Source organism: Plecotus auritus (genome assembly GCF_963455305.1).
Source record: "Plecotus auritus genome assembly, chromosome: 15".
NCBI classification, from domain to species: Eukaryota; Metazoa; Chordata; class Mammalia; order Chiroptera; family Vespertilionidae; genus Plecotus; species Plecotus auritus.
Window position 1 is genome coordinate 11,930,861 of NC_137781.1, and position 25,715 is coordinate 11,956,575.

The 25,715-nt window shown below is 58.1% G+C and overlaps 1 protein-coding gene across 2 annotated transcripts; it reads right to left on the bottom strand.

Annotated features, from left to right (window-relative positions):
• Positions 1–39: 39 nt before the first annotated feature.
• On the bottom strand, positions 40–22,724 carry MAN2A2 (mannosidase alpha class 2A member 2). Of its 2 annotated transcripts, none has more exons than XM_080651846.1 (24): positions 22,491–22,724; positions 22,110–22,269; positions 21,142–21,291; positions 20,119–20,355; positions 19,904–20,048; positions 19,390–19,561; positions 18,434–18,561; positions 18,048–18,221; positions 17,242–17,428; positions 14,445–14,622; positions 13,177–13,379; positions 12,908–13,090; positions 12,637–12,751; positions 12,133–12,200; positions 11,848–12,013; positions 10,947–11,183; positions 10,635–10,757; positions 10,253–10,367; positions 9,862–9,995; positions 9,505–9,646; positions 7,463–7,596; positions 4,189–4,383; positions 3,565–3,675; positions 40–2,716 (listed from the first exon to the last, which is right to left on the bottom strand). In XM_080651846.1, exons 3-24 carry the CDS (start codon positions 21,271–21,273, stop codon positions 2,564–2,566), a joined length of 3,432 nt encoding a protein of 1,143 aa, XP_080507972.1. In that variant the 5' UTR covers positions 21,274–21,291; positions 22,110–22,269; positions 22,491–22,724; the 3' UTR covers positions 40–2,563. The 2 variants fall into 2 exon arrangements, with proteins under 2 accessions (XP_080507972.1, XP_080507971.1); XM_080651845.1 differs by having other exon boundaries at positions 20,119–20,376; positions 22,491–22,723.
• Between the last annotated feature and the right edge of the window lie 2,991 nt (positions 22,725–25,715).

Sequence of the window (25,715 nt, forward strand, 5' to 3'; positions counted from 1 at the left end):
TATGTGTATATATTTAAAAACAACACCACCCGCTATGCTGTAATTGCTTGGCATCCTTTATTAATATCACAGCTCATGTGTGTGGAGCTCCTATCTGCACAATGCTAACCCTTCACAGGACTCTCATTTCTTCCCTGTAACAGAGGCTGTGTCACCCGAAGCTTCAGGTAGCTGCTTAGCAGGCTCAGTGGCTCTCCCTAAGGGCCCCACAGCAAGCTTTCCCCCTAAAGTAATTGTACTCACCCATGTATTTATTTATTTTTTTGTTAATCCTCACCTGAGGGTATTTTTCCATTGATTTTTAGGGAGAGTGGAAGAGAGAGGGAGAGACAGAAACATCGATGTGAGAGAAACACATCGATTGGTTGCCTCCTGCATGAGCCCTGACCAGGGCTGGGCCGGGGAGGAGCCCGCCACCAAGGTACGTGCCCTTGACTGGAATCGAACCTGGGACCCTTCGGTCCACAGGCCGACGCTCTATCCACTGAACCAAACAGGTTAGGGCAAATATTGTCTCCCAAATCTGTCCTTTGCATTTTAACCCTGATGTCTTCCGTCATACAGAAGTCTTGAATATTCTGTGGTAAAATCTTTCTTTTCCCTCATTGTATCATTTCCCTTATTATAAACCTTTTAGGTTTATTGTCATGTATACACCAGGCCTTCCCATACCAGAGGTTTGAAAATATCCTATATTTTCTTCAGGAATTTTATAGTTTAACTTTATTATTTTTTCCCTCTGGAACTATTTTTTGTGGAAACTCTGAGGTAGAGCTGTAACTCACTTTCGCAGAGACAGTTGTTCTAAAGTACTGCTTATTAAATAATCCATCTTTTCCCCCTAAAATACTCCTTTTATCCTAAATCCCCAAATATCTGGGTCTGTGCATGTCCCACCAGTCCACTGGCCTGCTCCCACTCCAGGTGACACGCGCTGAACTCACGGTCCCTTGAGCGTCCTTTGGGAAGTCCCGAAGGACGAGTGCCGGCCCCCCGCCCCAGCACGGCCACCCCACCCACCCCGACTCATCAGGACTCAGAATCGCTTTGTACTCTCACACATTTACTCTTCCAAAGGAACTTTAGAACCTGTCACATTCCAAAAAGTACCCCAAATCACGGGAATAGCATGAACGTATGGGCTGTATGGAGAGAGCCAGAGTCTATACAGGAAATTGATATGTGTCATTTGGGTCAACTTACAGAATGCTGCTAATAGGTCTTCCATTGACACTTAGATTTTATAGGTCGGTCCTTCTATCGTCTACAAATGACAACTGCCACTTTCTCTTCTCCGTCATCTGCCCGCTGCAGGGTTAGCAGTGCCAGGACTTCCCTAAGTAACAGTGAGCCCCCGGCTAGTTCCTGGCTTGAACAGGAACGCCTGGAGTTGGCCTCTTTCGAATGCCATTAACCTGCTGGTTTCTGAGACCTTTACCTGGATGAACATGTCTCTTTCTAATCTTAAGAGTTTTAATAAGGGATAGATTGTAAATTTTGCCAAATGTCGTTTCAGCATCTATAGAGACTATCACAAAATGTTCTCTATTAATCGAAGCTGAGATGAAGGCTGGCGAGCAGCCACAGTGCCCCAGTCACCCACATGTCCCTGGTCCCTGTGCCAGGACCCGGATTCTTCCGGAGACGCGCGGGGAGGCTGCGAGGCCTGGCTGCAGGGACGGTGCTAGGCCGCCTTCGCTGGCCCAGGCACAGGGCACCTTGGAGCTGCGCTTTCTCCCCGGGGAAAGGAGATGCGCCGGGTCACACCCCCCCACGGCTGGAAGGGGCTGGAAGGGGCTCGCGGGGACCGTGGTGTGCAGAGGACAGGAACCAGAGAGGAGTCCGCAGAGGGGAGGGCCCCCACGCCCCTGCCACCATCTCCCAGATCAACACACAGACCAGGCACCCAGTCTGAGCTGGGGTTTTACACCTGAAGTGTCCCGACCTCTGGCCACGACAGTCTCCAGGGCGTCCTTCCGCCACGCTGCAGCCCCTCGCCAGGGCATGCGGGCCAGGGAGCACTCAGAGGGGAGCCCTCACAGAAAGCGGTGAGTCCCCTTGCTCCTCCACCCCGCTGCCAGCTCCGGGCCCCCATCCCCTCCTCCCAGCACCCCTCTGCTCCTGCTCGTCACCCCGGGACACAGTCCCTACACGACCACAGGATCCCCTAGGACCAGCCGACCCTGAGGCAGGCGGTTACCCCTTCAGCCTCCCCCACCTCTCCTGATTCTCCTCCATCCCACCTGGGGAAAAGGACGGGCGCTTGAGCCAGTGCCCAACTGGGTGGCATTCACACCCCAAAGCCGAGGCGGGCCCTGCCCATCCTGACCCAGGGCCTTCTCTCCTGGGTCTCACTAGCGTCTGCCCTGGCCGCCCAGCACGGGCCACGGGTTGCCCCCGAACACAGAAGCAACAACAATACACAGGAAGCGAGGGCCGAGCTCAGTCTGTCACAGTTCTGAGAGGCAGATCGGGACAGGGTACCCAGTGTGGCTGGTCCAACCCGACCTTATGCTGGAGGCGGTCTCTGTGCATGGCCTTCCTCTTCGGGCCACAGGAAGCCCTAGCCCAGGCGGAGGCGGAAGGTGGCAACCTCCATGGGCTCCAGGTAGACGTCCGTGCTGTTGGAGGGCGAGGCCAGCGGGTACAGCAACGTCAGGGAGGTCGGCTGCAGGAAGCCCACGTCCAGGCCGTGGAAGAGGCTCCCCAGGGCCACCTGCGCGGAGGAGGGGGGTGCTAGGTGCTGGCACGCCAGGGAGGGCAGCTCCTCCTCCAATACGTGCTGTGCCCGCCAGCAGCAGCGTGCCTACGTACACAGGTGGGTCTGCCCCAGGCCAGGCTCACCCAGATGTGCTCAGCCCGAGCCTGACCTTGGACCTGGGGTTGGGACCGCTGCACCGAGTAGTGAGCTCTTGGGGGACAGGGGCCATATCTTGGTCCTCTTCTGAGGATCTGGCATGTGGAGGCATTTGTGGGTGCCGGCTTAAACAAATACAGCTTGACGGCTTTTTTTTGTGTGTGTGTTTGTTTTTTGTTAACCCTCATCCATTGTTTTTTTTTTTTTTTTTTTAAGGAGAACAGGAAAGAGAGGGAAAGACAGAAACATCGATGTGAGAGAAACACATCGATGGGTTGCCTCCTGCATGAGCCCCGAACAGGGTCCGGGCTGGGGAGGAGCCTGCAGCCCAGGTAGGTGCCCTTGACTGGAATCGAGCCCGGGAGGGACCCTTTGGTCTGCAGGCCGGTGCTCTGTCCACTGAGCCACACCGGCCGGGGTGCTGTTGGTTTTAAATTTCTGTGTCTGATGGACATCCCTACTCATGAGCAGTTGTCCAGCTAAAACAGTTGTTCTCGTCTAGAACTTGCCCCGCTGGGCCTCCGTAGCTTTGAAAACAAATGTCAGCAGCTTCCGCTTTTCTCTCTAAAATACCCAGTGACCCCTGCCCCCGACCGCTGCCTGACCTCACTGCAGCCTCAGCCACCTCTCACGCCTCCCATTCCAGCTTCCCCATGTCCCCCCCTCCTCCCTCAGGGGCTCCCGGCCCACACCTGGGCCCTGCTCACCTTGCCTTGGCTTGTGGTGCAGTTGAAGCCCAAGTTCTTGGCCTCAAGGCCACAGTCGAAGCCTTTGCGGTGTAGGATGAGTGCAGCTTCTGCCGAGGGCAAGGGCTCATCCTGGTGACAGACAGCACAAGGCAGTGAGGCAGGTGCTCCCTGAGCTCACAGGTGCTCCCCGGGGCTCACAGGTGCTCCCTGAGCTCACAGGTGCTCCCCGAGCTCACAGGTGCTCCCCGAGCTCACAGGTACTCCCTGGGGCTCACAGGTGCTCCCTGAGCTCACAGGTGCTCCGCAGGGCTCACAGGTGCTCCCCAGGGCTCACAGGTGCTCCCTGAGCTCACAGGTGCTCCTCGGGGCTCAAAAGTGCTCCCTGGGGCTCACAGGTGCTCCCCGAGCTCACAGGTGCTCCCCAGGGCTCAAAAGTGCTCCCTGGGGCTCACAGGTGCTCCCCGAGCTCACAGGTGCTCCCCAGGGCTCACAGGTGCTCCCCAAGCTCACAGGTGCTCCCCGGGGCTCACAGGTGCAGCAGCACCTCTGCCCCGAAGGTGGTGCTTGTTGTACAAAGAGGAGCCTGGGTGAGGACAGGCCGGAATTTGGTCCTGGAGGTCCGGGGCTGAGCGGGATACTCACCTCAGCCTGGAGCGTGCGCAGGTTGAGCAGGTGGAAGTCACAGGGCAGCGAGGAAGCCAGAGGATGAAAGGAGCGCAGACCGGGAGCTGGGGGCTGCTGCTTGGCTACGGGCAGGGCAAGCACCGGGGCATTCAGGTACACGGAGGTCAGGTGGCTGAGGAGGGACGGGTAGCTGGTAGGGTGGCCATCTGACACCTGCAAGATTGGCCCGAGATGGGGGTGAGGGAACGGAGCGGGGGTGAGGGGTGCAGGTGAGGATGAAATACAACCAGGCCAGCTCTTTTGGAAAGAGCTTCCCCGATGGGTCTGGATACAAGGGGGGCCTGGCTCCAGGACCCTTCAAGTGCGGCCACTTCCCATTGCACACCACTTGGAAAGGGCTCCTTGCCCGGCCAGCGTGGCTTAGTGGTTGAGCATTGACCTAGGAACCAGGAGGTCATGGTTCGATTCCCGGTCAGGGCACATGCCCGGGTTGCAGGCTCAGTGCCCAGTGTGGGCCGTGCAGGAGGCAGCCGACCAATAATTCTCTCTCATCATTGATGTTTCTCTCCCTCTCTCTTCCTCTCTGAAATCAATTTTTAAATAAAGGGGGAGGGCTACTTCACTCTCCTCTACTTTTTGGGGTTTTTTTGCTCCCATGACACTATTGTGAACAGCACACTCCCCTCAGCGGCACCTCCCTCACAGAGATTAGATTCTCAGGGCAGGGAGGCTGGCAGGCAGATGTGCACTCCGCCTGGGGACACGGGCTGATGGAGAAGGTCCTCTGAGTGACCCTGAACCTCGGGCCCAGCGGTCCCCACGGCTGAGCCGACTGACACACTTGGATGGCTGACCTGGACGTCACACTCACAGGCTGCGCTGAACTGTCCTCTGGGGCAGCGACTGTCCCGGATCTGCAGTTCTGTCCCTAGTCCCGCCCTCCGTCCACCTGCCCAGAACCTCACTTCCCTCTGCCTGGTCTCGTCCCACCTCTGCTGTGTCCACACATCCACCCGATTTCTCCCTCCCATGGCTCGGGTTCAAGCCACCAGCCTTTCCTGCTTGAATGGCCTTTCTTTTTTCTTTTTTCAGATATATTTTGATTGATTTCAGAGAGGAAGGGAGAGGGAGAGAGAGATGGACACATCAATGATGAGAGAGAATCATTGATCGGCTGCCTCCAGCACGTCCCACACTGGGGATCGAGCCTGCAATCCAGAAATCAAACCCAAGACCCTCCAGTCCTCAGTCCGACACTCTATCCTCTGAGCCAAACCGGCTGGGACTTGAATGGCCTTTCAACGGGCACCCCAGCCTCCCGTCTTTCTTCCCACACATCCCCCCTCGCCCCCTCTGCTGTTGGAGTGATGTGCTTAGGGCAGTGTCCCGACAACGTCCCTTCTGCCTCACATCCCTCAGTGGCCTTGAGGAAAGCCCAGACCCCTAGCCAGGCAGTCAAGGCGCACTGCCAGCTGCCTCCAAGACCCCGTGCCAGCCCGGCGCGGGCAGGGCTCCCTGCAATAAGGGAAATACGCTACGTCTACACTAACACGGTAGCCCCTAGCCACGTGTGGCCACCGAGCACCCGACATGTGGCCAGTCTGAGTGAAGAACTAATTGGTTATTGTATGTAGCTCTAATTAATTTATTGTTTTTCAATTGGTTTTTGCATGTTGTTTTTTTTTGTTTTGTTTTTTAATATATTTTATTGATTTTTTACAGAGAGGAAGGGAGAGGGATACAGAGTTAGAAACATTGATGAGAGAGAAACATCGATCAGCTGCCTCCTGCACACCTCCCACTGGGGATGTGCCCGCAACCAAGGTACATGCCCTTGACCGGAATCGAACCCGGGACCCTTCAGTCCGCAGGCCAACGCTCTATCCACTGAGCCAAACCAGTTTCGGCGCATGTTTTTTTTTTGTTAATCCTTACCTAATGTTATTTTTCCATTGATTTGTATTTTATTTATTTATATTATATGTTTTCTTATTTATTTCAGAGAGGAAGGGAGAGGGGGAGAGAGAGAGAGAAACATCAATGATGAGAGAGAATCATGGATTGGCTGCCTCCTGCACGCCCCACACTGGAGATTAAGCCCGCAACCCGGGCATGTCCCCTGACCGGGAATCGAACTGTGACCTCCTGGTTCATAGGTTGATGCTCAACCACTGAGCCACGCCAGGCGGGGTAGCTCTAATTAATTAATTTGTTAATTAATTTATTTTACACCCCCCCTGCCGTGCACGAATTTCGTGCACCAGGCCTCTCTAATGAATTTAAATAGCCACATGGCTCCCACACTGGTCAGGCAGCTCTAGTCTGAGTGGACTCACTGCTCCTCCTCATCCCCTGGTGCCCGCTCTGTGCCTGGGGCCTTGTGTGGAGATCAGACCTCATTCCGCAGAGCCGCGCTGGGTGGCACCTCCTCCCGGATGCTGTCCTCGACCCCCTTGGAGCACAACGTTCTCTGGCTCCTCAGAACCAGTGGACACACCCGTCTTGTACCTAATCTTTCTGCACACATGGCTTAGCCCCGACACGTACCGCGGATAAATCCCCAGAGAGCAGAGTCAGTATTTGAGAGCTCAGGCTCTAGCTGAGGCGCAGACACGGCGGACGGAGGGCCAGGCTGTCACCGCTCCAGTTCCAGCCACAACTTGCTAAGTGACCCGAGTTCAGCACCCACTGCCGGCCCTTATCTCTCGGTTATGCTCCTGCTGCTGTGAGAGACCGAGGCCCTAACCATGGTGCCAGTGTGGCTCAGTGGTTGAGTGCGGACCTATGAACCAGGCGGTCATGGGTTCGATTCTCGGTCGGGGCACATGCCCGGGCTGCTGGCTGGATCCCTAGTGTGGGGTGTGCAGGAGGCAGCTGATCAATGATTCTTGCTCATCATTGATGTTTCTATCCCTCTCTCCTTCTCCCTCCCTCTCTGAAATCAATAAAAAAATATTCTTTAAAAAAGGTATTAAAATGTAAATGTTGTTTTAAAAAGCCATGAGGTGAGAGGGGCTGGCGGAGAGAGGGCTGGGGAACCGGGGGGCCGAGGGAAAGGGTCGGGGGAGGTGCAGAGAGGGAGGCGGGAGGTGAGCACAGGGCACCACTAGAGACGGGGTGCAGGGGAGGGAGGCGCCAGGCTGCAGGAGATGGAGCTCCAGGGCGTCAGACTGACTCCCCCTGACTGAGGAACCAGGCCGTCCTCTCGCCATCCCTGTCCAGCTCTAGCTGTGCTCCCCGAGCCCTCGCTGCACCCCAGCGCCGCCCCCTGGGAGGGAGGCCCCGCCCTTACCTCACTGCCCAGGGTGCGGCGCTCCAAGAGGAGGCGGAAGTGGTTGCGGGTCCTCTTGTTGTCCTTGAGCCCCTGGCCCAGGCCTCGGTTGTCGTCCTGCATCAGCCGCCGGTCCAGGATCACCTCCAGCTGGCCTGCGGGAGTGAACTGTGAGTCCCCGCGGAACAGACAGTGACCTTCAGAAGAACCCAGCCACAGAGCCCGGGGGAAGCCGGGCGTGGGGGTGGGGAGTGGCCTGAAGCTGAGTCACTCCGGAGGGAGAGAAGCCCTGGGACCTAGAGCTGGGAGGGGGCTCCGTGAAGGGCTGGCCTCGCAGAGGAGGACATCGGAGTCGGAGTCGAGGCCCGGCAGGGCAGGCCACCCCGGCAGATCTCGGCCCTGCCCCGTGTCTCCCAGGCAGGAGCATCCGGACTGGCGGCATAAGCACACAGCCATCACCGGCCAGTCTTCAGCAGCTGCTCCCAGGCCTAACCGGGCAGTTGACACACGCTTGCTGTCCGTGCTGCTCTAGGCGGGGACAGACTCCAGCTCTGCAGGCCTCCTCCCTCCTCGGGCAGGAGGGGTGCGAGAGGACAGCCAGATGGCGAGTCAGGCAGAGGCTGGAGGAGGGGTCGTGGGGGATGCCCCGGGGAAAAGAGACGGCAGTGATGGCCTGGGCTCTCTCTCTGAAACGCACTTGGGATGGGCGCACTGCAAAGCGGACAGATGTTGCTGGGGGGAGGGCTTTCCCAGCGCCTGCTTTTTAAAGAACCTCTGGAGGGTTTGCCCCCACACATGGCCCTCCCACCTTTCCCCCATCCCAGCCCTGGTTCTGATGTCGGCGGTTCCAGTCTTCACCAAGCAATCACAGGAAGGTAGCTGAAAAGCCTACAACAGACTCCTGGCACATAAAACAGTCATTTCTTAGTCCCTGGCTGGATAGCTGTTCAGAGCGTCATCGCAATGGGCCCAGGTTGTGGGTTCAATCCCCGGTCAGGGCACATACAAGAATCAATCAATGAATGCACAGATAAGTGATACAAAGAATTAATGTTTGTTTGTTTTTTCTTTTTCTCTCTCCTCCTTCCCCCCTCTCAAATTAATAAATAAAAAAATAAAACGATCATTTCTTAGCACGCTGTTTCCCGGAAGGGCGGAGAGCACCAAGCGTGGACACAGCCCTGTGGCAGACAGACCACAGGAAAGTTCCACAGCCGGGTGACCCCGGGGAAGGGGCAGCAGAGCCCACTCTCCCAGTGCTGCCCTCGCCGCCGGCCCCTGCACGGCCCGGATGGCCTCAGCTCAGCCCTGCACAGACTCCGCCTGGAAGCAAGAGCTAAAGTGCAAGCTGTTCATGTTGCCCTGAGGGCACGGAGGCTCCTGGGCTCACTCGCCTGGCTGCCCAGCTCCAGGCTACTGCACCTAAGAATGTCATTCTCATTTGTTAATGACCATGAGCAGGAAAACGGTGCATCTTTTTCTCCTTTGCTAAGTAATTCATTACACCGATGCACTTTCCAACTGTCCCTCTCCCATCCCTGGCCAGAGGGGACTGCACACCTCAGCTGAGAAGCAATGTTCAGCCAGGCTGTGGTGGCTCAGTGGATTGAGCGCCATCCCATGGACTGAGAGGTCCCGGGTTCGACTGCCAGTCAAGGCACATGCCTGGTTGCAGGCTCGATTATGAGTAGGGGGCGTGCAGGAGGCAGCTGATCCATGATTCTCTCTCATCACTGATGTTTCTCTCTCTCTCCCTCTCCCTTCTTCTCTAAAATCAATTAAAAAATTTTTTTTCTTTAAAAAGAGAATCACTGTTCAATATTCTGATGCCTCTTGAGGGGCACCCACCCCCAGGCGCCTCCATCAGGGGAGAGGGTGACAGTGGCGCCTGTGGCTGGCAGCTGTTACTGGCTCACCCCCTATCGAATGGGGGACAGGACGGGGGGCGGGGGGTGATGCGAACTGAAAGGAGAGGGGGGACTATAGAGCCGAGAGGCTCTGCGGGCAGGATGCGCGTCCTTTCTTGCCCTTTACCCCCCACGCAGCTCCTGCTCCCCACTCACCATCGTGGAGGCTGGAGACGCCCAGGGCCTGTGCCGTGTGCAGCGTGAGCCGGTTCTGGGCGTCCTGGATGTAGGCCATGACGGGCATGGGGTAGAAGTTGGCCTGCAGGGGCAGCTTCTTCAGATACCGCCGGGGCTGCACCTGTGGGCCAAGGCCAGCAGGTCAAGGGCACCCAGGCCCCGACTTGGACCCCAGGGGGTCCCCAGTCTGAAGGGGTCCCTGGCCACTCTCGCCTGGTTCCTCTTCTCCATCAGGCGGACACCCCTCCTGACCTCACCCCAGTGCCTCTGACGGGAGCAAAACCCAGTCCAAGTTCTGTTCCGAGGGCTCTCCCGGCCCCGGGCCCCGGGAGTCACCTGGAAGCCATTGAGGTCTGTGAAGAAGGTGCCCTGGCTGTCGATGTCTGTGCGGATGCGCAGGGCCAGCTCCTTGTTGACGTAGTCCCGGATGTCCACCAGCGACGACACGTCCAGCGACAGCCCCTCCACCCCTGGGCACAGGGACAGAGGGAGCGTGTGCTGAGCCACGGCCGGCGAGGCGGCTGCACAGGCTGTGCCACCCCCAGGCCATCCCCCACGTTTCTTCCTGGACAACCTTTACGCCCAGAGAATCAATTAAGCACCAGCCCTGCTCCAAGCGATCGATCGCTGGTCAGGAACAGCTGCCCCAACAGGGCCGGGCAGGAGGAAGCGCGCGTCACAGCCCGGGGCCCACGCCTCCTGTCCGCCCTCCTCCTCGCGGGCGCACCTGGCAGGTTGTAGAGCCGGACCACCTGGTGAACGTGCTCGTAGTACGCCGCCACCTCCGAGAAGAAGGGGCCTTCGGTGACGCGCAGCACGGGGGGCTCCTTGGGGACGTAGGGCTGGGAACGAGCAGGTGGCACTGAGCCCCGGCACAGAGCAAAGCAGGGCGGGGCCAGCCCAGGGCCAGGCCGGGAAGGAGCTGTGCCCGGCAGGCTCTGGCCTGAGCCCTTGGCTGAGCTGGGCCCAGCCCCCCGGGTGAGCTCCCCGCCCCTCCTCCCACCTCTCAGAGGCGGCCCAGGCAAGGCCAAGCAGGGCCCACGCCCTCCTCACTGCCCTGTGCCCAGGTCTCCGTGCCCCCGGGGATTCCCGCCGTGTCCCTAGGGTACCTGGGCCTCGCCGTCAGGCAGGAAGAGGTAGGCGCCACTCTTGTCCTTGGACGTGCGGGTGCCGTAGACCAAGAACTGCATGTCCACGCGCTGCTCCCGCTCCTCGTCCACCCTTCGGATGCTCTGCCAAAAAACACAGCCCTGACCCCTGGCCCCACACCGGCATGTCAGGCCTGCCCCCTGGGAGGGCGCGGACGAACTTCCCCCAGGAGCCCCCCAGTTCCCCGAGGCCCACTGTCAGCTGGTGGCGGCGTGCTCCCAGGCCCGCGGCACCCGCGGCACCCGCACCCTCTGGCTCCCGCCGGGCCTTACCTTGAGGAGCCCGCTAAGGCCTGAGAACCAGACCTGCATGTAGCGGTTGCTGAGGGCGAAGTCGCCGGTGCCGGAGTCAATGACGCGGAGAGGGAACGCCTCGTGCCGGCTGACGGCCAGCTTCCGGCCGTGCAGGTAGATGCGCACGGAGGAGGGCAGGGTGCGGTGCGCGTCCAGGCCCAGCTGCAGCTGCAGCACCCCCAGGCCCAGCGCTGGCAGGCGGACGGGCACAGACACCTATGGCACAGGGGGCGGGGAAGCAAAGGCACAGCCCGGCATCAGTTCTGGGCGCAGGCCTGGGATTCGGGTCCTGGGGCCTGAGCAAGTCCCTGCACCCACCGGGGCCTCCGTCCCTCCTCAGCAAGCGGAGGTGGTGTTACTTGCCCCCGGCCAGACTGTTATGAATCTCAAATGACACTGGAAAAACTATGAAGTGGCAACCCCACGCCTAGCAGGTGTTGCTCAGTGGATAGAGCATTGGCCTGCGGACTGAAGGGTCCCAGGTTTGATTCCCGGTCAGGGCTCATGCCCGGGTTGCAGGCTCAATCCCCGGTAGGGGGCATGCAGGAGGCAGCCGATCCATGATTCTCTCTTATCATTGATGTTTCTCTCTCTCTCCCTCTCTAAAAACCAATAAAAATAAAAAAGTAAATATTACTATTTAAAACAAGTAAATGAAAAAATAAAGGTTTGCTGACAGAATGAGTGACAGGCAATAGAAAGCCACTTTGACTCCCCAGGACGTTCCAGACCTCGCCTTCCCTTCAAGGACAGAAACCTCACCAGCGACTGTCCTCTGGGCAACCCCTCCCCCAGGACCCCTGTCCCCAACCTGGGGAGTACGGAGGAGGGCCGGAGGCTGGTGCTGAGGGACAGAGGCCCAGGATGGGCAGGGGGTCACCTGGTAGACGTCGGGGACCATGTCGGTGGCGGACCTCCAGTGCGCGCTGACCTGCACAGCCAGGGGCTGGCCCTCGTCCGACAGGACGCGCACCCGGGGCGAGCTGACGAGCAGGGACACCACGCTGAGCCGCTCCTGGTCCAGCGGGTTGAAGAGCACCACGTACCTGCGGGTGGAAGGTGAGCTCGCCAGGAGGCCTCTGCGCCTGTGGCAGGTGCGGGGGAGGGTGCGGGGGCGGAGGGGCAGGGAGCGGCTCTGCCCCGGGCGCGGCCTGGTCCGGCTCACCTGGGCGAGGCGTCCAGCTGGATCAGTGTGGGCTCCGGCAGGGCATCATGGTTTAAGCGGGTGTCATCCTGGAATTAAACGGTGGGAAGGCCCTAGCTGGTGTGGCTCAGTGGATAGAGCGTCAGCCTGTGGACTGAAGGGTCCCAGGTTCGATTCCAGTCAAGGGCACATGCCCGGGTTGCGGGCTCAATCCCCAGTAAGGGGCGTGCAGGAGGCAGCTGATCAATGATTCTCCCTCATCATTGATGTTTCTCTCTCCTTCTCCCTTCCTCTCTGAAATCAATAAAAAAAAATGTATTAAAAAAATGGTGGGAAGGGAAGAGCCATCATGGGACTCGGCCTGAGGCAGCATCCTGCCGCCTCCCCACCCGTGTCCTGGGTGGGGACCGGCAGCTGCACTCCCCCAGGACCGGGCAGGAAAAGAGGAGACAGACCCTCACCCCCTGCTCTTGGGGCGGGACTGCCCACGCCAGGGGTCCCAAGCAGGTCCAGGACAGGACTCACCATCTGGAGGAAGGGCACGTCGGGGTTGAAGTGGTAAGCCTCCTTGTCCCCCAGCACCAGGTAGTGAGCTGCGTTAATGATGACCTGCTTCAGGCTGACAAGGGAGCGCAGCAGCCTGGGGGACAGGAGAGGGACCGTGGGCGAGACGACCACACGCGCCGTCCACGCTGCCCGCGGGACGAGGCTCCGGGGGCCTGCCCACGGACCGCCCCGCACGGCCTTTCTCTGGGACGGTGGGCAGGGCGTGGAGCCGGGTGGGACAGGGCCGCACCTGACCCCGTAGTCCACCACGACGGCCTCCTTGGCAGTGCCGGTGATGGCATCGTGGTGCTGGAAGAGCCCCAGGGTGCGCCGGGCCTCGGTCAGGAGGGCGAAGTTCGAGAGCGGGTACTGGCTGGCCAGTCCGGAGCGGCGGGCGTGGGCTGCTGCCAGGCTGTACAGAATCTCCGCCCCGCTGTGCAGAGAGAGGAGTCGGCGCCCCGTCCGCCGCAGGCCTCCCAGGGCCCCCCGCCCCCCACCCGGGCCGCCTCCGGTGCTCACCGCAGGTGGGCCTCCAGGACGCGGTCCAAGCTCTTGTAGAACGGCCGGGAGGTGTAGTAGCCGGTCCAGTAATGGTCCTCCCGGTCCGCGTAGGAGAAGAAATCTCCGCTCAGCACAGGAAACCCCGGGGGCTGGGCCCCTGGCTCCACCCTCGTCCTCTTGTACAGGGCGTCAAAGTAGTCTGAGAGGGTGCCAAACTGGGCCTGTGGGGACCCCGAAAACCCGTTCCCCTCAGTGTCAGAGCCTCCTAGGAACGGGGACCCGTGCTGCAGCCAGGGCTGCGGCCGCCATCCTGCCTATGCAGTCCCTGTCCTTGCCACCCTCTGGCCCCACGCCCCAGCTGGGGGCCTGGGAGAGAATGCTGGCAGGTGAGAAAGACAAATACCACATGATCTCACTTATCTGTGGAATCTAAGGAACAGAATGAATTGACCAACAGAATAAGAGGCATGGAACAGGCTGACCCAGCTCGATGTGGGGTTGGGGGGACGAGAAGAGATAAACCAAAGAACTTATATACTTATATACACAGCCCATGGACACGGCCAATAGGGTGGTGAAGACCTGGGGGGGTGGTAAGTGCGGGTTGGGAGGATGGGGGTAAAGGGGGGTAAAGGGGAAATATCTATTATACTATCAACAATAAAAAGTTTACTTAAAAAAATAAAAGATAGCCCTAGCCAGGTTGGCTCCGTGGATAGAGCATCAGCCTGCAGTCTGAATGGTCTCGGGTTCGATTCCGGTCAAGGGCACATGCCCGGGTTGTGAGCTCTATCCCCAGTAGGGGGCATGCAGGAGGCAGCCGATCAATGATTCTCTCTCATCATTGATGTTTCTATCTCTCTCTCCATCTCCCTTCCTCTCTGAAATAAAAATGTATTTTAAAAATTAAAATTAAAAATAATAAAAAATAAAGTATGGCCCTAGCCAGTTTGGCTCAGTGGATAGAGCGCTGGCCCATGGACTGAAGGGCCCCAGGTTTGATTCCGGTCAAGGGCACGTACCTCGGTGGCAGGTTCTGGTTGGGTACGTGCAGAAGGCAACCAATCGATGTGTCTCTCTCACATCGATGTTTCTCTCCCTCCCCTTCCACTCTCTCTAAAAAGCGATGGAAAAATATCCTCGGGTGAGGATTAAAAAAACATGATAAATAAATAAGTAAAAAATAAACCTTTAAAAAAAAGAAAGACAAGAGAAGCCCTGGGAAGGTCGGGAGGGACCCCCGGTCTGGAGCCTCAGGGCGGGGCTGGGGCGGACGAGGGCCGCACCTGCACGTGGAGGTCAGGCTTGCTGTTGAGGAAGTCGAAGAGCCGCTGGTAGTTGAAGAACTGGGCGTCCCACTCCTGGGGCTTGTCGTAGCGGAAGTCGTCGCCCAGCGGCACCAGCAGGACGTTGCTCCGGAAGAGCCGGGACTTCTTGCGGTACTGGTCCAGAAGCAGGGCTGCCCTGGGGGGCAGGGCGGCGTGAGGCTCGGTGTGACAGGATGCTGAGCAGAGCCTCTGGCGTCCCGCTGCAGCACCCCGTGGGGGAGTCCCTGGCCTGCAGGTGCCCACCTCCGGGGGGGGGGGGGGTGGCGTAGGGGGGAAGGCCGGGGCGGGTAGGATCCAGTCCCGGAGCCCAGCGCTCTCCACAGTGCTGACGGGCGGAGAGCGGCCTGTGCTGGGCTGCAGGTATGGCTCGTCCCCCCAACCCCACATCCTGACCCCACACACAACAGACCAGTCCCCCTTCCCTGGGATTCTCCTTCAAACATGCCAAAGGCCCTAAGCAGTGTGGCTCAGTGGATAGAGCGTTGGCCTGTGGACTGAAGGGTCCCAAGTTCGATTCTGGTCAAGGACACATGCCCAGGTTGTGGGCTCCATCCCCAGTAGGGGGCGTGCAGGAGGCAGCCGATCCATGATTCTCTCTCATCACTGTTGTTTCTATCTCTCTCCTCCCTTCTCTGAAATCAATAAATACATTTTAAAAAAACATACCACAGATGCACCCACGCTCCTCCGCGCAGGGGCCCAGTGATGGATACAAGGGACGAGGGTGGGCCAGCCCACGAGGGAAGACAGAACCCACGCTGTCCTGCCCGGGGCTCCCATGGGTGTGGCGTGTTTACGTGGGTGTGGTTGGCAGCCCCCCTGGCCACCCCACAGGGCCGTTTCTCCATGCGTGTGGCTCTCGAGGTCTTTTCTCCTCATCCTGAAATTTCTCTTGTTTTCTGAAGCTAAGGGTGGAAACTCACACCTGTGCCTAATAAATCTCAGGTGTCAGATTCGACCCACATCCCAAATGGCTGGGATCCAGATCCTGACACGCGGCTTCATTCTGTCCACCGGCGAGTGCGGCAGCCTCTCTGGAGGGAGGGGCCTGCACTCAGGAGCTGGGCCGGGCCTCCGCCAGCTCCGCCTGCACTAGCTGAGTGACCTGGGGCGGGTGACTTAACCTCTCTGAGCCTCAGTTCCCATAAAATGAGGAAAATATCAGTATCTACCATCAGACCCTTATGAGAATTAAAACAAAGTGCATGAATTAATACTTGCTAGAACACTGGAACAGTGCCTGGCACCTAGTAGAAACTACATATAAACATTTATTTTCTTTCTCATCCAAGTTACTGGTAAAATCAATAAACAAACAGGTACCTGTAGCATATCATCAAAGCCTCTTTCTCTCTCTTTTTTTTTTAAAAAAAAAATATTTTTGTTGATTTTAGAGAGAGAGGAAGGGAGAGGGAGAGAGAAACAGAAACATCAGTGATGAGAGAGAATCATTGATCGGCTGCCTCCTGCACGCCCCACACTGGGATGGATGGAGCTGGCAACCTGGGCCTGTGCCCTGACCAGGAATCGAACTGGTGACCTCTTGGTTCCTGGGTCAGTGCTCAACGGCTGAGCCACACCTGGCTGGCCCCCTTTCTCTTTTCAGATCAACCTACAGAAATACGGTAAATCACATTTTGGTGTCGCAGTTCAACCAGCTACTTAACCGTGCTGGTCAGCTCCTACTTTTCTATTTTGTTTTCAGGACAGGACTCTTCAAATACCATTTCCCCTTCACTTATCCACCTAGGAAGTCTTTCAAAGGAGAAAATGAAGTTACTCCATGACTTGCTTGCTGCACACCTGGGCTGGCACCTGTAGCCGGTCTGGCTCAGTGGATAGAGCATCGGCCTATGGACTGAAGGGTCCCGGGTTCGATTCCGGTCAAGGGCACGTACCTCAGTTGCAGGCTCCTCCCCGGCCCGGGCCCTGGTCGGGGTGCGTGCAGGAGGCAACCAATCGATGTGTTTCTCTCACATCGATGTTTCTCTCTGTCTTTCCCTCTCTCTTCCACTCTTTCTAAAAACCAACGGAAAACTATCCTCTGGTGAGAATTAAAAATAATAATAATTTTTTTTTAATTAAAAGAAATAATAAAAGAAAAGTCCTGCCTCCATAGCCACATTTAGGTTTCTGGATCTGGAAACAAAAGACACTTTCTTTCCCTCCAGTCACATGTACTTCTTTCTACCTCTCGGACATCATGGAAATCGGAGGCTGCAACCCGAAAACCAGTTCAACCTGTTGCATTCTAAGGCCAGACTGGTTCTGGCTAAATTGCTGTTTCTGATCCCTCTTAACCTGCGCTTTCCCAGGGGGCCGATTTCAGCCACAGCGACATTCTCGGGGTCCCCAGTGCTTGTCTCAAAGGGAACGAGCCTGCTTTCTCAGGGGCTGGCGGCTGCTGGGCCGCACCACACGCACCCCCGCGCGGGGTGCCGGGCTCCCGGAGCACGGAGGGTCCCGGCTGACGGAGCCAAGGCAAGATGCCCGAGGTCACGTCAGGCTGAAGGCCGGAAGGACTGTCCCGATGTGAGAAGTGTTCACCTCTGAGTCAGCCACGCGGCGCTGACAGTTCGTTAGGACACAGAAGACACGCTCACGTAGGAAAAAAGGCCCCGTGGGAAAGGTGGCTCCTCGGAGCCACTCCACTCTCCAGGGAGCCTCGGAAGGAAGCGACCCCCAAAGGGGCGGTGGGCCGGACGCGCCCCCCGAGCCCGCCCCCCTCTTCCGACGCCCGGGCTGGCGGCCGCACCTCTCGGCCACGTTGGCCTCCGTGATGGCACGAGGAGGCACCTTCCACGGGCAGTTGATGCGCCCGCCAGGCAGGCGTTTGAAATCAAACTGGCAGCAGATCTTGGGATCCGGGCCACAGGTGTGGGGGACGTCGTAGCTGTAGAAAGGCATCATGTGGCAGAAGATGTCTGTGCTCGAGTCCGCGTCTGAGGAGGACACAGCGAGCAGTCAGCCCCCAGCCGGCTGTGTCGGGAGCTGGGCCCAGGGGCACCCGCAGGACGGCGATCTGCTCCAGCTGCAGGCACCCCTGAGGAAGGGGAGGCTCGGCCCTGGCCGGTGTGGCTCAGTGGCTAGAGCGTCGGCCTGCGGGTTCGATTCGGTCAAGGGCATGTACCTCGGTGGCAGGCTCCTCCCGGGCCCTGGTCGGGGCGCGTACAGGAGGCAACCAATCCATGTGTTTCTCTCACATTGATATTTCTGTCTGTCCTTCTCTCTCTCTTCCATTCTCTCTGAAAATCAATGGAAAAATATCTTGGGGTGAGGATTAAAAAAAAGGGGGGGGGAGCTGGGAGGCTCGACCTCGACTTAAGACTGCAGAGGATGTGCAGGTCAAGGGTCAGGACACAGGGAAGGCTCCGAAGTACACAGCTCCCCGGGGATGGCACGCCCAGACCCTCGGGATGAACAGCAGGTCCCACAGAGACCAGGTCCATGTGATCTCCACCTGTCCTGAGGGACAGAGCGCTGCCGGGGACCTGTTCTGAGGTCCCTGCCCTTCCCCCAGAGAGCGACCACTGTCACTCCCCCCACCCTACCTGGCCTTACCCCAGCTCTGCCTCCACATGAACTCCAGGCTGTGGGTGGCAGCAAAGTGCTTCTTGATGGCATAGTGCACCCTCTGAATCAGCATGCTGGTCAGGTTGGCACGGCGCAGCAGGTAAGCCATGGTGGGGCTGTGCCCGAAGGGGTCCACGGCCCAGCCCGACCGCGGGGTCACACCTGGGCAGGGGAACGGAAGCCAGAACCCTGAACACCCCACGCCGGGCCTCCTGGGACTGGTCCCAGCTCCCTTCCTGCCATCACCCCGGGCCCTGGACGGGGGAATTAGCACACAAGGGTACCACCAGCTGCCAACCCCGGCACCTTCCAGCCCCCAGCTACCCTCTGGGCCCGGCTCTGGGGGCACACTCCCTTTCCTGAGCCTGCCTCACCGAGATTCCTCTCCAGCCACTGGTGTCCCTCGATGAGCTGGTCGATCAGTGCAAAGTAATGGGAGTTGGCCTCGTCGGGCATCACCCAGCCTCCTGTTGCAATCTCCAGCTGCCCGTTGCCCACCAGCCTGCAGTGAAGGACTCACACTCAGCGGGGGTAGGGGGCTGGGCAGCAAGGGGGGCATCTGCCCAGTCGTGCCAAACAGAAGAGGCTGGGACCTGGGCGCACTGGCCTCACTGAGCCAGCTCACGCGAACCTGGGACCAAGGGGACAGACATGGGCCCTCCTTTCCCGCTAGCCAACGTCCCCACTGTCCTGGTCCTGCTGACCTATGGACGCCACCTGAGCGTCCAGGGGCCTGGCTCCTGGCTTTCTCTTCCCTGTTCTCACAGAACTCTGATTTCTCCCAACACAGTGACCCTCCAACCAGTTCCTCCCATCTCACCTGGCCGCTCCCATCTGACCTGGGCCCCGCCCATCTCATCTCGGCCCCTCCCATCTCATTCTCAGCCCCTCCCATCTCATCTCGGCCCCTCCCATCTCATTCTCAGCCCCTCCCATCTCACCTGGGCCCCTCCCATCTCATCTCGGCCCCTCCCATCTCATTCTCAGCCCCTCCCATCTCATCTCGGCCCCTCCCATCTCATCTCGGCCCCTCCCATCTCATTCTCAGCCCCTCCCATCTCATTCTCAGCCCCTCCCATCTCATTCTCAGCCCCTCCCATCTCATCTCGGCCCCTCCCATCTCATCTCGGCCCCTCCCATCTCATCTCGGCCCCTCCCATCTCACCTCGGCTCCTCCCATCTCATCTAGGCCCCTCCGCCATCATGCCTCACCCCTGCCATGCGTCCCCTCGCCCCTCCTGCCACAGCGGGACCACAGCTTTAGGCGAAACCTGCCCACCCATCCCAGGCCCAGAGGACAGCCCTCCCTCGCCTCCCGACAGCCACTGGCCTCCGGACAGCCGCCTTCTTCTGGGCATTGATGTTGTCCCACCACTTGGCAAAGAAGGAGACTTCGGCCCAGAGGAAGCGCCGCCGGGGGTCCTCCTGCAGCTTGGTCACCATGCTGTTGAGGATGTGCTGGGTCTGCTCCGAGTAGTACTTGTCAAAGGTCTTGATCCAGCCTGGGGAGCAACACAGGGTCCCCTGAGGGTGCCACACCTTCTTCGGCTGTCTCTCCCTTACCCTTGCCATCAGAAAGCTCACTGAGCCCGGCTGGTGTGGCTCAGTGGTTGAGTGTCGACCATATGAACCAGGAGGTCACGGTTCGATTCCCGGTCAGGGCACATGCTCCCGGGGTTGCGGGCTCGATCCCCAGTGTGGGGCGTGCAGGAGGCAGCCTATCGATGATTCTCTCTCATCACTCTCTCTCTCTCCATCTCTCTTCCTCTCTGAAATCAATAAAAAAATATTTTTAAAAAAGCAAGCCCGCTCCAGGCCCAGCCGCGGGGCGCTCTGGCCCTCACCTGGGTCGTTGTGAGAGTGCGGCACCACGAACACCTGCAGGTCCTCGGCGTCCCAGTCGTGGGGGCCGTAGGAGATGTCGAAGCCCTGCTTCCACACCCCGCCGTCCACGTTGTCAAAAGGCAGCTCCTCCGACACCGTCAGCATCTGCGGAGCAGGAGCCGGCTCAGTGGTGCCGCTCCGGCCACTGGGGGTCCCCGCCGGCTCTGGCGCTTACCTGCAGCCCTGGCTTCTGGCCCCGGCCCCCCAGAGCAAACTGGCAGTCTTGGGGGGAGACGGAGAAGAAGCTGGGCAGGGGCTCCGGCGGCACCACCCAGGAGCCGTTGGCCGTGTAGTAGGGCAGCAGGGCGGGCGCGCCCTCGGCGTTGGCCGTCAGCTCCAGCACCGACTCCTTGATGTGGCTGATGATTTCGTGGTTCTCCTCCAGCAGCTGCTCCAGCTGCTCGATGCGGTTCTGCAGCACAGAAATTTGGCTCTGCCAGAAAACCAGAGAGCAATCACCCTCCGCTCCGCTCCTTCCTCCGCTCGGGATGCTCTCGGCCTGCGGCCCGCACCTGAGGCCTGACTATGACCCTGGCCTGCCCCGAGGAAGGCAGAACCACGAGCCTACGGGGCAACGGCTCTGGCCAGGTAAGGGAGGAGGCGCGAATCACCCCGGAGGGCTGCAGTGCACTTGGGCTGGGAGCACCTTCGCCCTCTGGCTCCGGGAGGCCGAGTTTTCACCTCACAGCCTGTCCTCAACCCGGACTGCATCTGGGCTCCGTGGCAGTGCATGGTGCAGTCCATTAGCAATAGCTGCCAAGAATTCCCAAGACCGCCCTAGCCGCTTTGGCTCAGTGGGTAGAGCATCGGCTTGCCAAAGGTCCCAGGTTCAATTCCGGTCAAGGGCACATGACCGGGTTGCAGGCTCGATTCCCAGCAGGGGGCGGGGCGTGCAGGACGCAGCTGACCCGTGATTCTCTCTCATCATTGATGTTTCTCTCTCTCCCCCTCTTCCCTCTCCCTTCCTCTCTGAAATCAATAAAAATATTTTAAAATAAAAAATTCCCAAGACAGAGCAGCAGTCCATCATGCCATTTCCCCCGCCTCCTTCCGTTGGCATCACTGTTTTTAGCTCCGGGCTTCTAGAAAAGCTGCCCCTGGGGAAGGAATGTTCTTGTCCTGGGCTGACATCTCTCCAGCTGGGCACTGAGCCCTGACGACGTGTACGTGGAGACCTCAGACGCCAGGCGTGACTCACCCGGGGGAAGTTCCCGCCATTCTGGTGCCTGGCGGGGTCGTGTTGCACTCGGTCCAGCATGAGGTAGAGTGAGAAGACGGCCACACAGAAGACAGCGGCCCCGCACACGGTCACCTGCTTTTTCAGCTTCATCCTGGCCTCCACACACACCTGGCGGGAGGGGCACCGTGCTCAGCTCCAACAGCCACCATCCCTTTGGGGATCTTTCCAACAAATGCTCCAATGAGACCCCGAGAGCTGCTCCCAAGGACCATCTATTTGCCCGACTCCCAAGAAGAGCAAGCTCCGCAGCAGCGAGTCCCAGCGCTGACGGTGGGCCCTCACCCCAGCGGGATCTCACTCTCTTGGCTGAGGCACAGACTGTTATGGGAGGCTGGCCTTGCCTCCTCGGCCTCATGAGAGCAGCTCTCCCCTAGGGTGAAGCGGAATCTCTCTCCCCGGCTGACGCTATAAAAAACACGCGATAACAAACTTGTCACCACACAGCCTCCTGATTATAACCAGCGCGCCCCCCCCCCCCAGCTGATGGAGGAAGACAGCGGGCACAGCAGGTGGGCGTCCAGGCTCCTGGACCACGTGCTTCCAGCTCCAGAGGAATGAACTATTCCTATCCAGTTTGAGTTAAAGACCCAAAGAGACTTACAGGAAAGCCTTTCCCGCTGCCCTCTGGGAGCAGGCAGGTACTGGGCGGGCACCGCTCCGCTCTCATTAGGAAATACAGAATGGACTTAAAAACAAGCAGCTTATGTTTCTAACACAGACTGAGTCCTCTTGTCCTTTCCCTGTTGGTTCTGATGCCGCAGGAGGCAACTTGCACTCTCTGCTTGTACAGCATTTAGGGGACCACCTGGGAAGCCGGCAGTGATTGATGCTGAAGGGACCCCCCTGGGTAGGGAGAGGACAGGCTGGATGGGAAGGTAACTTCGGGTGACCAGCGCCCGCTGCCCCGCCCGCGGGCCCCCACTTGCCTGCTCCGCGGAGAGAGGCCGCTGGCAGCCGGCGTGCGTGGGGCCCGGGAGCGCTGTCGCCGATGCCTCGTGCCGCACTTAGCGCGATCTGATTCAGCTCAGAAGCCTCCGGGCAATATTTTTAGCCTTGAGGGCTGGTTCCGGGCCAAAGTGGGTGGAGCTGGGGAGAGACGGTGGGTTCACCCGGGAGGCAGGCACCTGCGCCGGGTCGGCCAGACCCCGACCCCCGACTCCGCCGGTCCCGGGACCGAGACAGCTGCCCGATGCGGGGTGCGGGGCGCCGGCCGCCTCCGACCCCAAGGCGCCGCTCGCACTCCTGCTGCCCAAACTGGGCCTCGGCGGGACAGCAGGACCCTCCCCCGCGTCCGCCCGGAGCATTACCATCTGCGGCCGGCCTCGCGCCGCTCCGGGCCCCGCGGGCCTCGCGCTACCCCTCGCATCCCCGAGGGTGGCGGCCCGCGCCAGGCAGCGACGCAGGGAAGGCGGCCGCCCGCCCACCCGTCGCCCCGACTCCGCGCGCCGCAGCCGCGCTCCCGCGGGGCAAGGGCCGCGGGCGCGCTCCACTGCGCCCGCCCAGCCCTTCCTCCAGCGGCCGCCGGCGGAGCTGCGTGCGGGGCGGGGACAGCCGCGCCGCCCCGCGCCGTAGACCGGCCGCAGTGCGCAGCCGCAGTCCCGGCCTGGCCCGGGCGCGCAGCGGACCGCGAGCAGGAGAGCGGAACGATTGGGCGCAGACCTTGCTGGGGCCGGCGCGCAAACAGCAGCGGGGACATCCCTCCTTCGCTGCACCCGCCCGCGCTCGAGCATGGTTTCCGCGCCCGCCGGCTCCGCTCTAGAGAACCTGACGTTGATGCTACATTTTCAGGCCGAGCTCGGGGTGCTGCCTCCTGTGGGTGCGGTATCCTTTCCCAGCTCGCCACCCAACGACTAAAACATCATATAATCATCTGGGTGATTCTCCTTTTGCTGGGCGTCTGGGCTTTGTCATTTTGGTGTTTTGAGTTTTTTTTTTAATTATTATTTTTTAATTGATTTCAGAGAAAAAGGAAGAGGGAGAGTAGAAACATCAGTGATGAGAGAAAATCATGGATCGGTTGCCTCCTGCACGCCCCCCACTAGGCATCCAGCCCTGACCTGGAATCTAACCGTGACCTTCTGGTTCATAGATCAATGCCCAACCACTGAGCCACACCGGCCGGGCAGAGTTTTGTAATTTTGAAGCAGAATAAATCATACTGCAATGAATAGCTCCATTAATTCCACATTTGTCTCCTTTTTGAATTATTACCTTAGGACAGATTCGCAGCAGTGGGGTTACCTGGGCAAAAATAAGGACTGATATGACCGAAACTACTCTGCATACTGCAGCTCCCCTAAAGGAGTGGGCCAGTTTCTCCTGTCCCTTACGAACTGTTGAATATGGCTACTGTTGAATATGGCTGCTTGTCCCCACGCTCCGCCAGTAATTGCAGCACATTCTCTGAGACTCAAGCCTCCAGGCAGACTGCTCAAGCCTTGCCCGCAAGGCCACGTGGAGACCTGCAGGGCTGCAAGGACAGCAGTGGATAACCACTATTTTGACTTCTCCATTGCTTAGTTTTGGCCTGTTTTTGAACTTCATGAAATGGGATTGAAAGTATGCACTCCGTCATGTCTGACTTTTTTGTTTGTTTGTTTGTTTCAGAAGTGAGATTCGAACATGTCTAACTTCTTTACTCAACGTCTTTGCGATTCACCGGTGTTGCTGTATCAGTGGTCTTTCTTATTCCTGTTGGAGTCATTGTCAGTTTAGTCTGGTTCTGACTTCTCTCTCTCCTTCTGGAACTCCAATCACTCATATAATGAAGTCCCATCTGTGCCTTAGGCTGCTCCCTCCCTCCCTCAATTATTGTTTCTCTCTCTCTCTCCACTTCAATTTAGATACCTTTTATTTAGATACTTTATCCTTTAGTTCTATGAATTTTTATGAAACCCATCCAATGAGTTTGTAATTTGGGGGATGGCATTTTTCAGTTCTATCGGCTCCTTGGATTCTTTCTAAGTAAATTACAACCCTGTTAAAAGTCTCCATATTTCCACCTATTTTGTCCACCTCCACCCCCCCCATTAACCATAGTTTTTTAAAATCTTTATCTGCCACCTCCAATATCTAGATCATCTGTGGTCTTGCTTCTGTTGTTTATGTTTTCTCTTAGGTGTTGGCCCCATTTTTTTTTATTTTATCTTTTTTTGTGCACATTTCATAATTTTTGTTTGTGGGTTGCATATTGGGTGTAAAAGAAGGGTAGGGAGCCCTAGGCGGTTTGGCTCAGTGGATAGAGCATCGACTTGCAGACTTAAGAGTCCCAGGTTCGATTCTGGTCAAGGGCAAAAGGCCGGGTTGTGGGCTCGATCCCCAATAGGGGGCGTGCAGAAGGCAGCTGATCAATGATTCACTCTCATCATTGATGTTTCAATCTCTCCCTCTCCTTTCCTCTCTGAAATGAATTAAAAATATTTTTTAAAAGAAGAAGGTTAGGGACTTCAGCCTATGTTATTCCTTTCTTCTTCCCCACCCATACCTCCCAACCCAGAGGAGCTAGTCACCTCGAGATATTTTTCTCGTTCCTGTTGTAGTCAGTAGTCAAGTACTGAGCTACGCTGGGGCAGAGTGATAGCTCTGGAAATCTCAGTCCCCCCCTGGATTGTCCCTGTCCCTTAGGAGTGGCCCTCTTGGATTTGGGGTTGAAAGCCTGGCCAGTTCCCGTCTCTCTCAGCTTTCAAAATCTGCTCTCCAGAGATTCTAGGCTTAGCTCTTTAGCCACCCAATCCACAGGTTCGAGATCTGGCCAGTCTCTTAAGGGGGGGTTATTGGTTTCAGGTTCCCCCCTCTAGATCCTGCAAGGCTGTGGGACTTGTCTTCCCAGCCCAGCCCCTTTCCAATGGCCCGAATGGCTCCAGAGCTCAGCCCATGTTCCTTTGGGGAAAACTGGCTTTGTATTTTAGGCTCCTCTTGGGCCCAATCCATAGCACAGAAACGGTTCACTTCTCCTTTCCCCGGTACAGTCTCTCTGGGACAATTTGGATCATCGGACGTCTCAGGGACGTAAGTAACCACCCAGGAAGCCTTCCCCTAGGCGGGGCCCTTTCCTCCTTGACATTTTAGTTCCTCTGGTTCTCATTTCTCCTAACACTCTCCATTCGCTTTAAAAAACGGTGACTGTCATCTTGTTTCCTCCTCCTCGTTGCAATGAGAGTGGTGGCCTGCAGAGACCGACCACATCCTACCCAGAAGCAGAAGTTCTTCCGTTCCGCTTTCTACCGCTTCCAATGAAGCTATGATTTCACTTCTTAACACTTCCCTTTAGTCATACTCCAACTTGTTTCCTCTCGTTTAAAGAACTTCTAGGCCTTTCATGTCTTTGAAAAGAGATGTCAACTGTTTCCTAAACTTTCTTGGGGGATGGCCCTTTGGCCTTCAAGTTCGGCTTAGTTCTTCTTTACATCTTCCCTGTTCACGCTTTTCAGTGTGTCCCTACTTCTCCTCTGCTGGGCCTTCACTGGTGCTGCTGGTACAGTTTCAGATCATTTTGTAGATCTCAGGGGGGCTACAGGGAGGAGGGGAAAGCT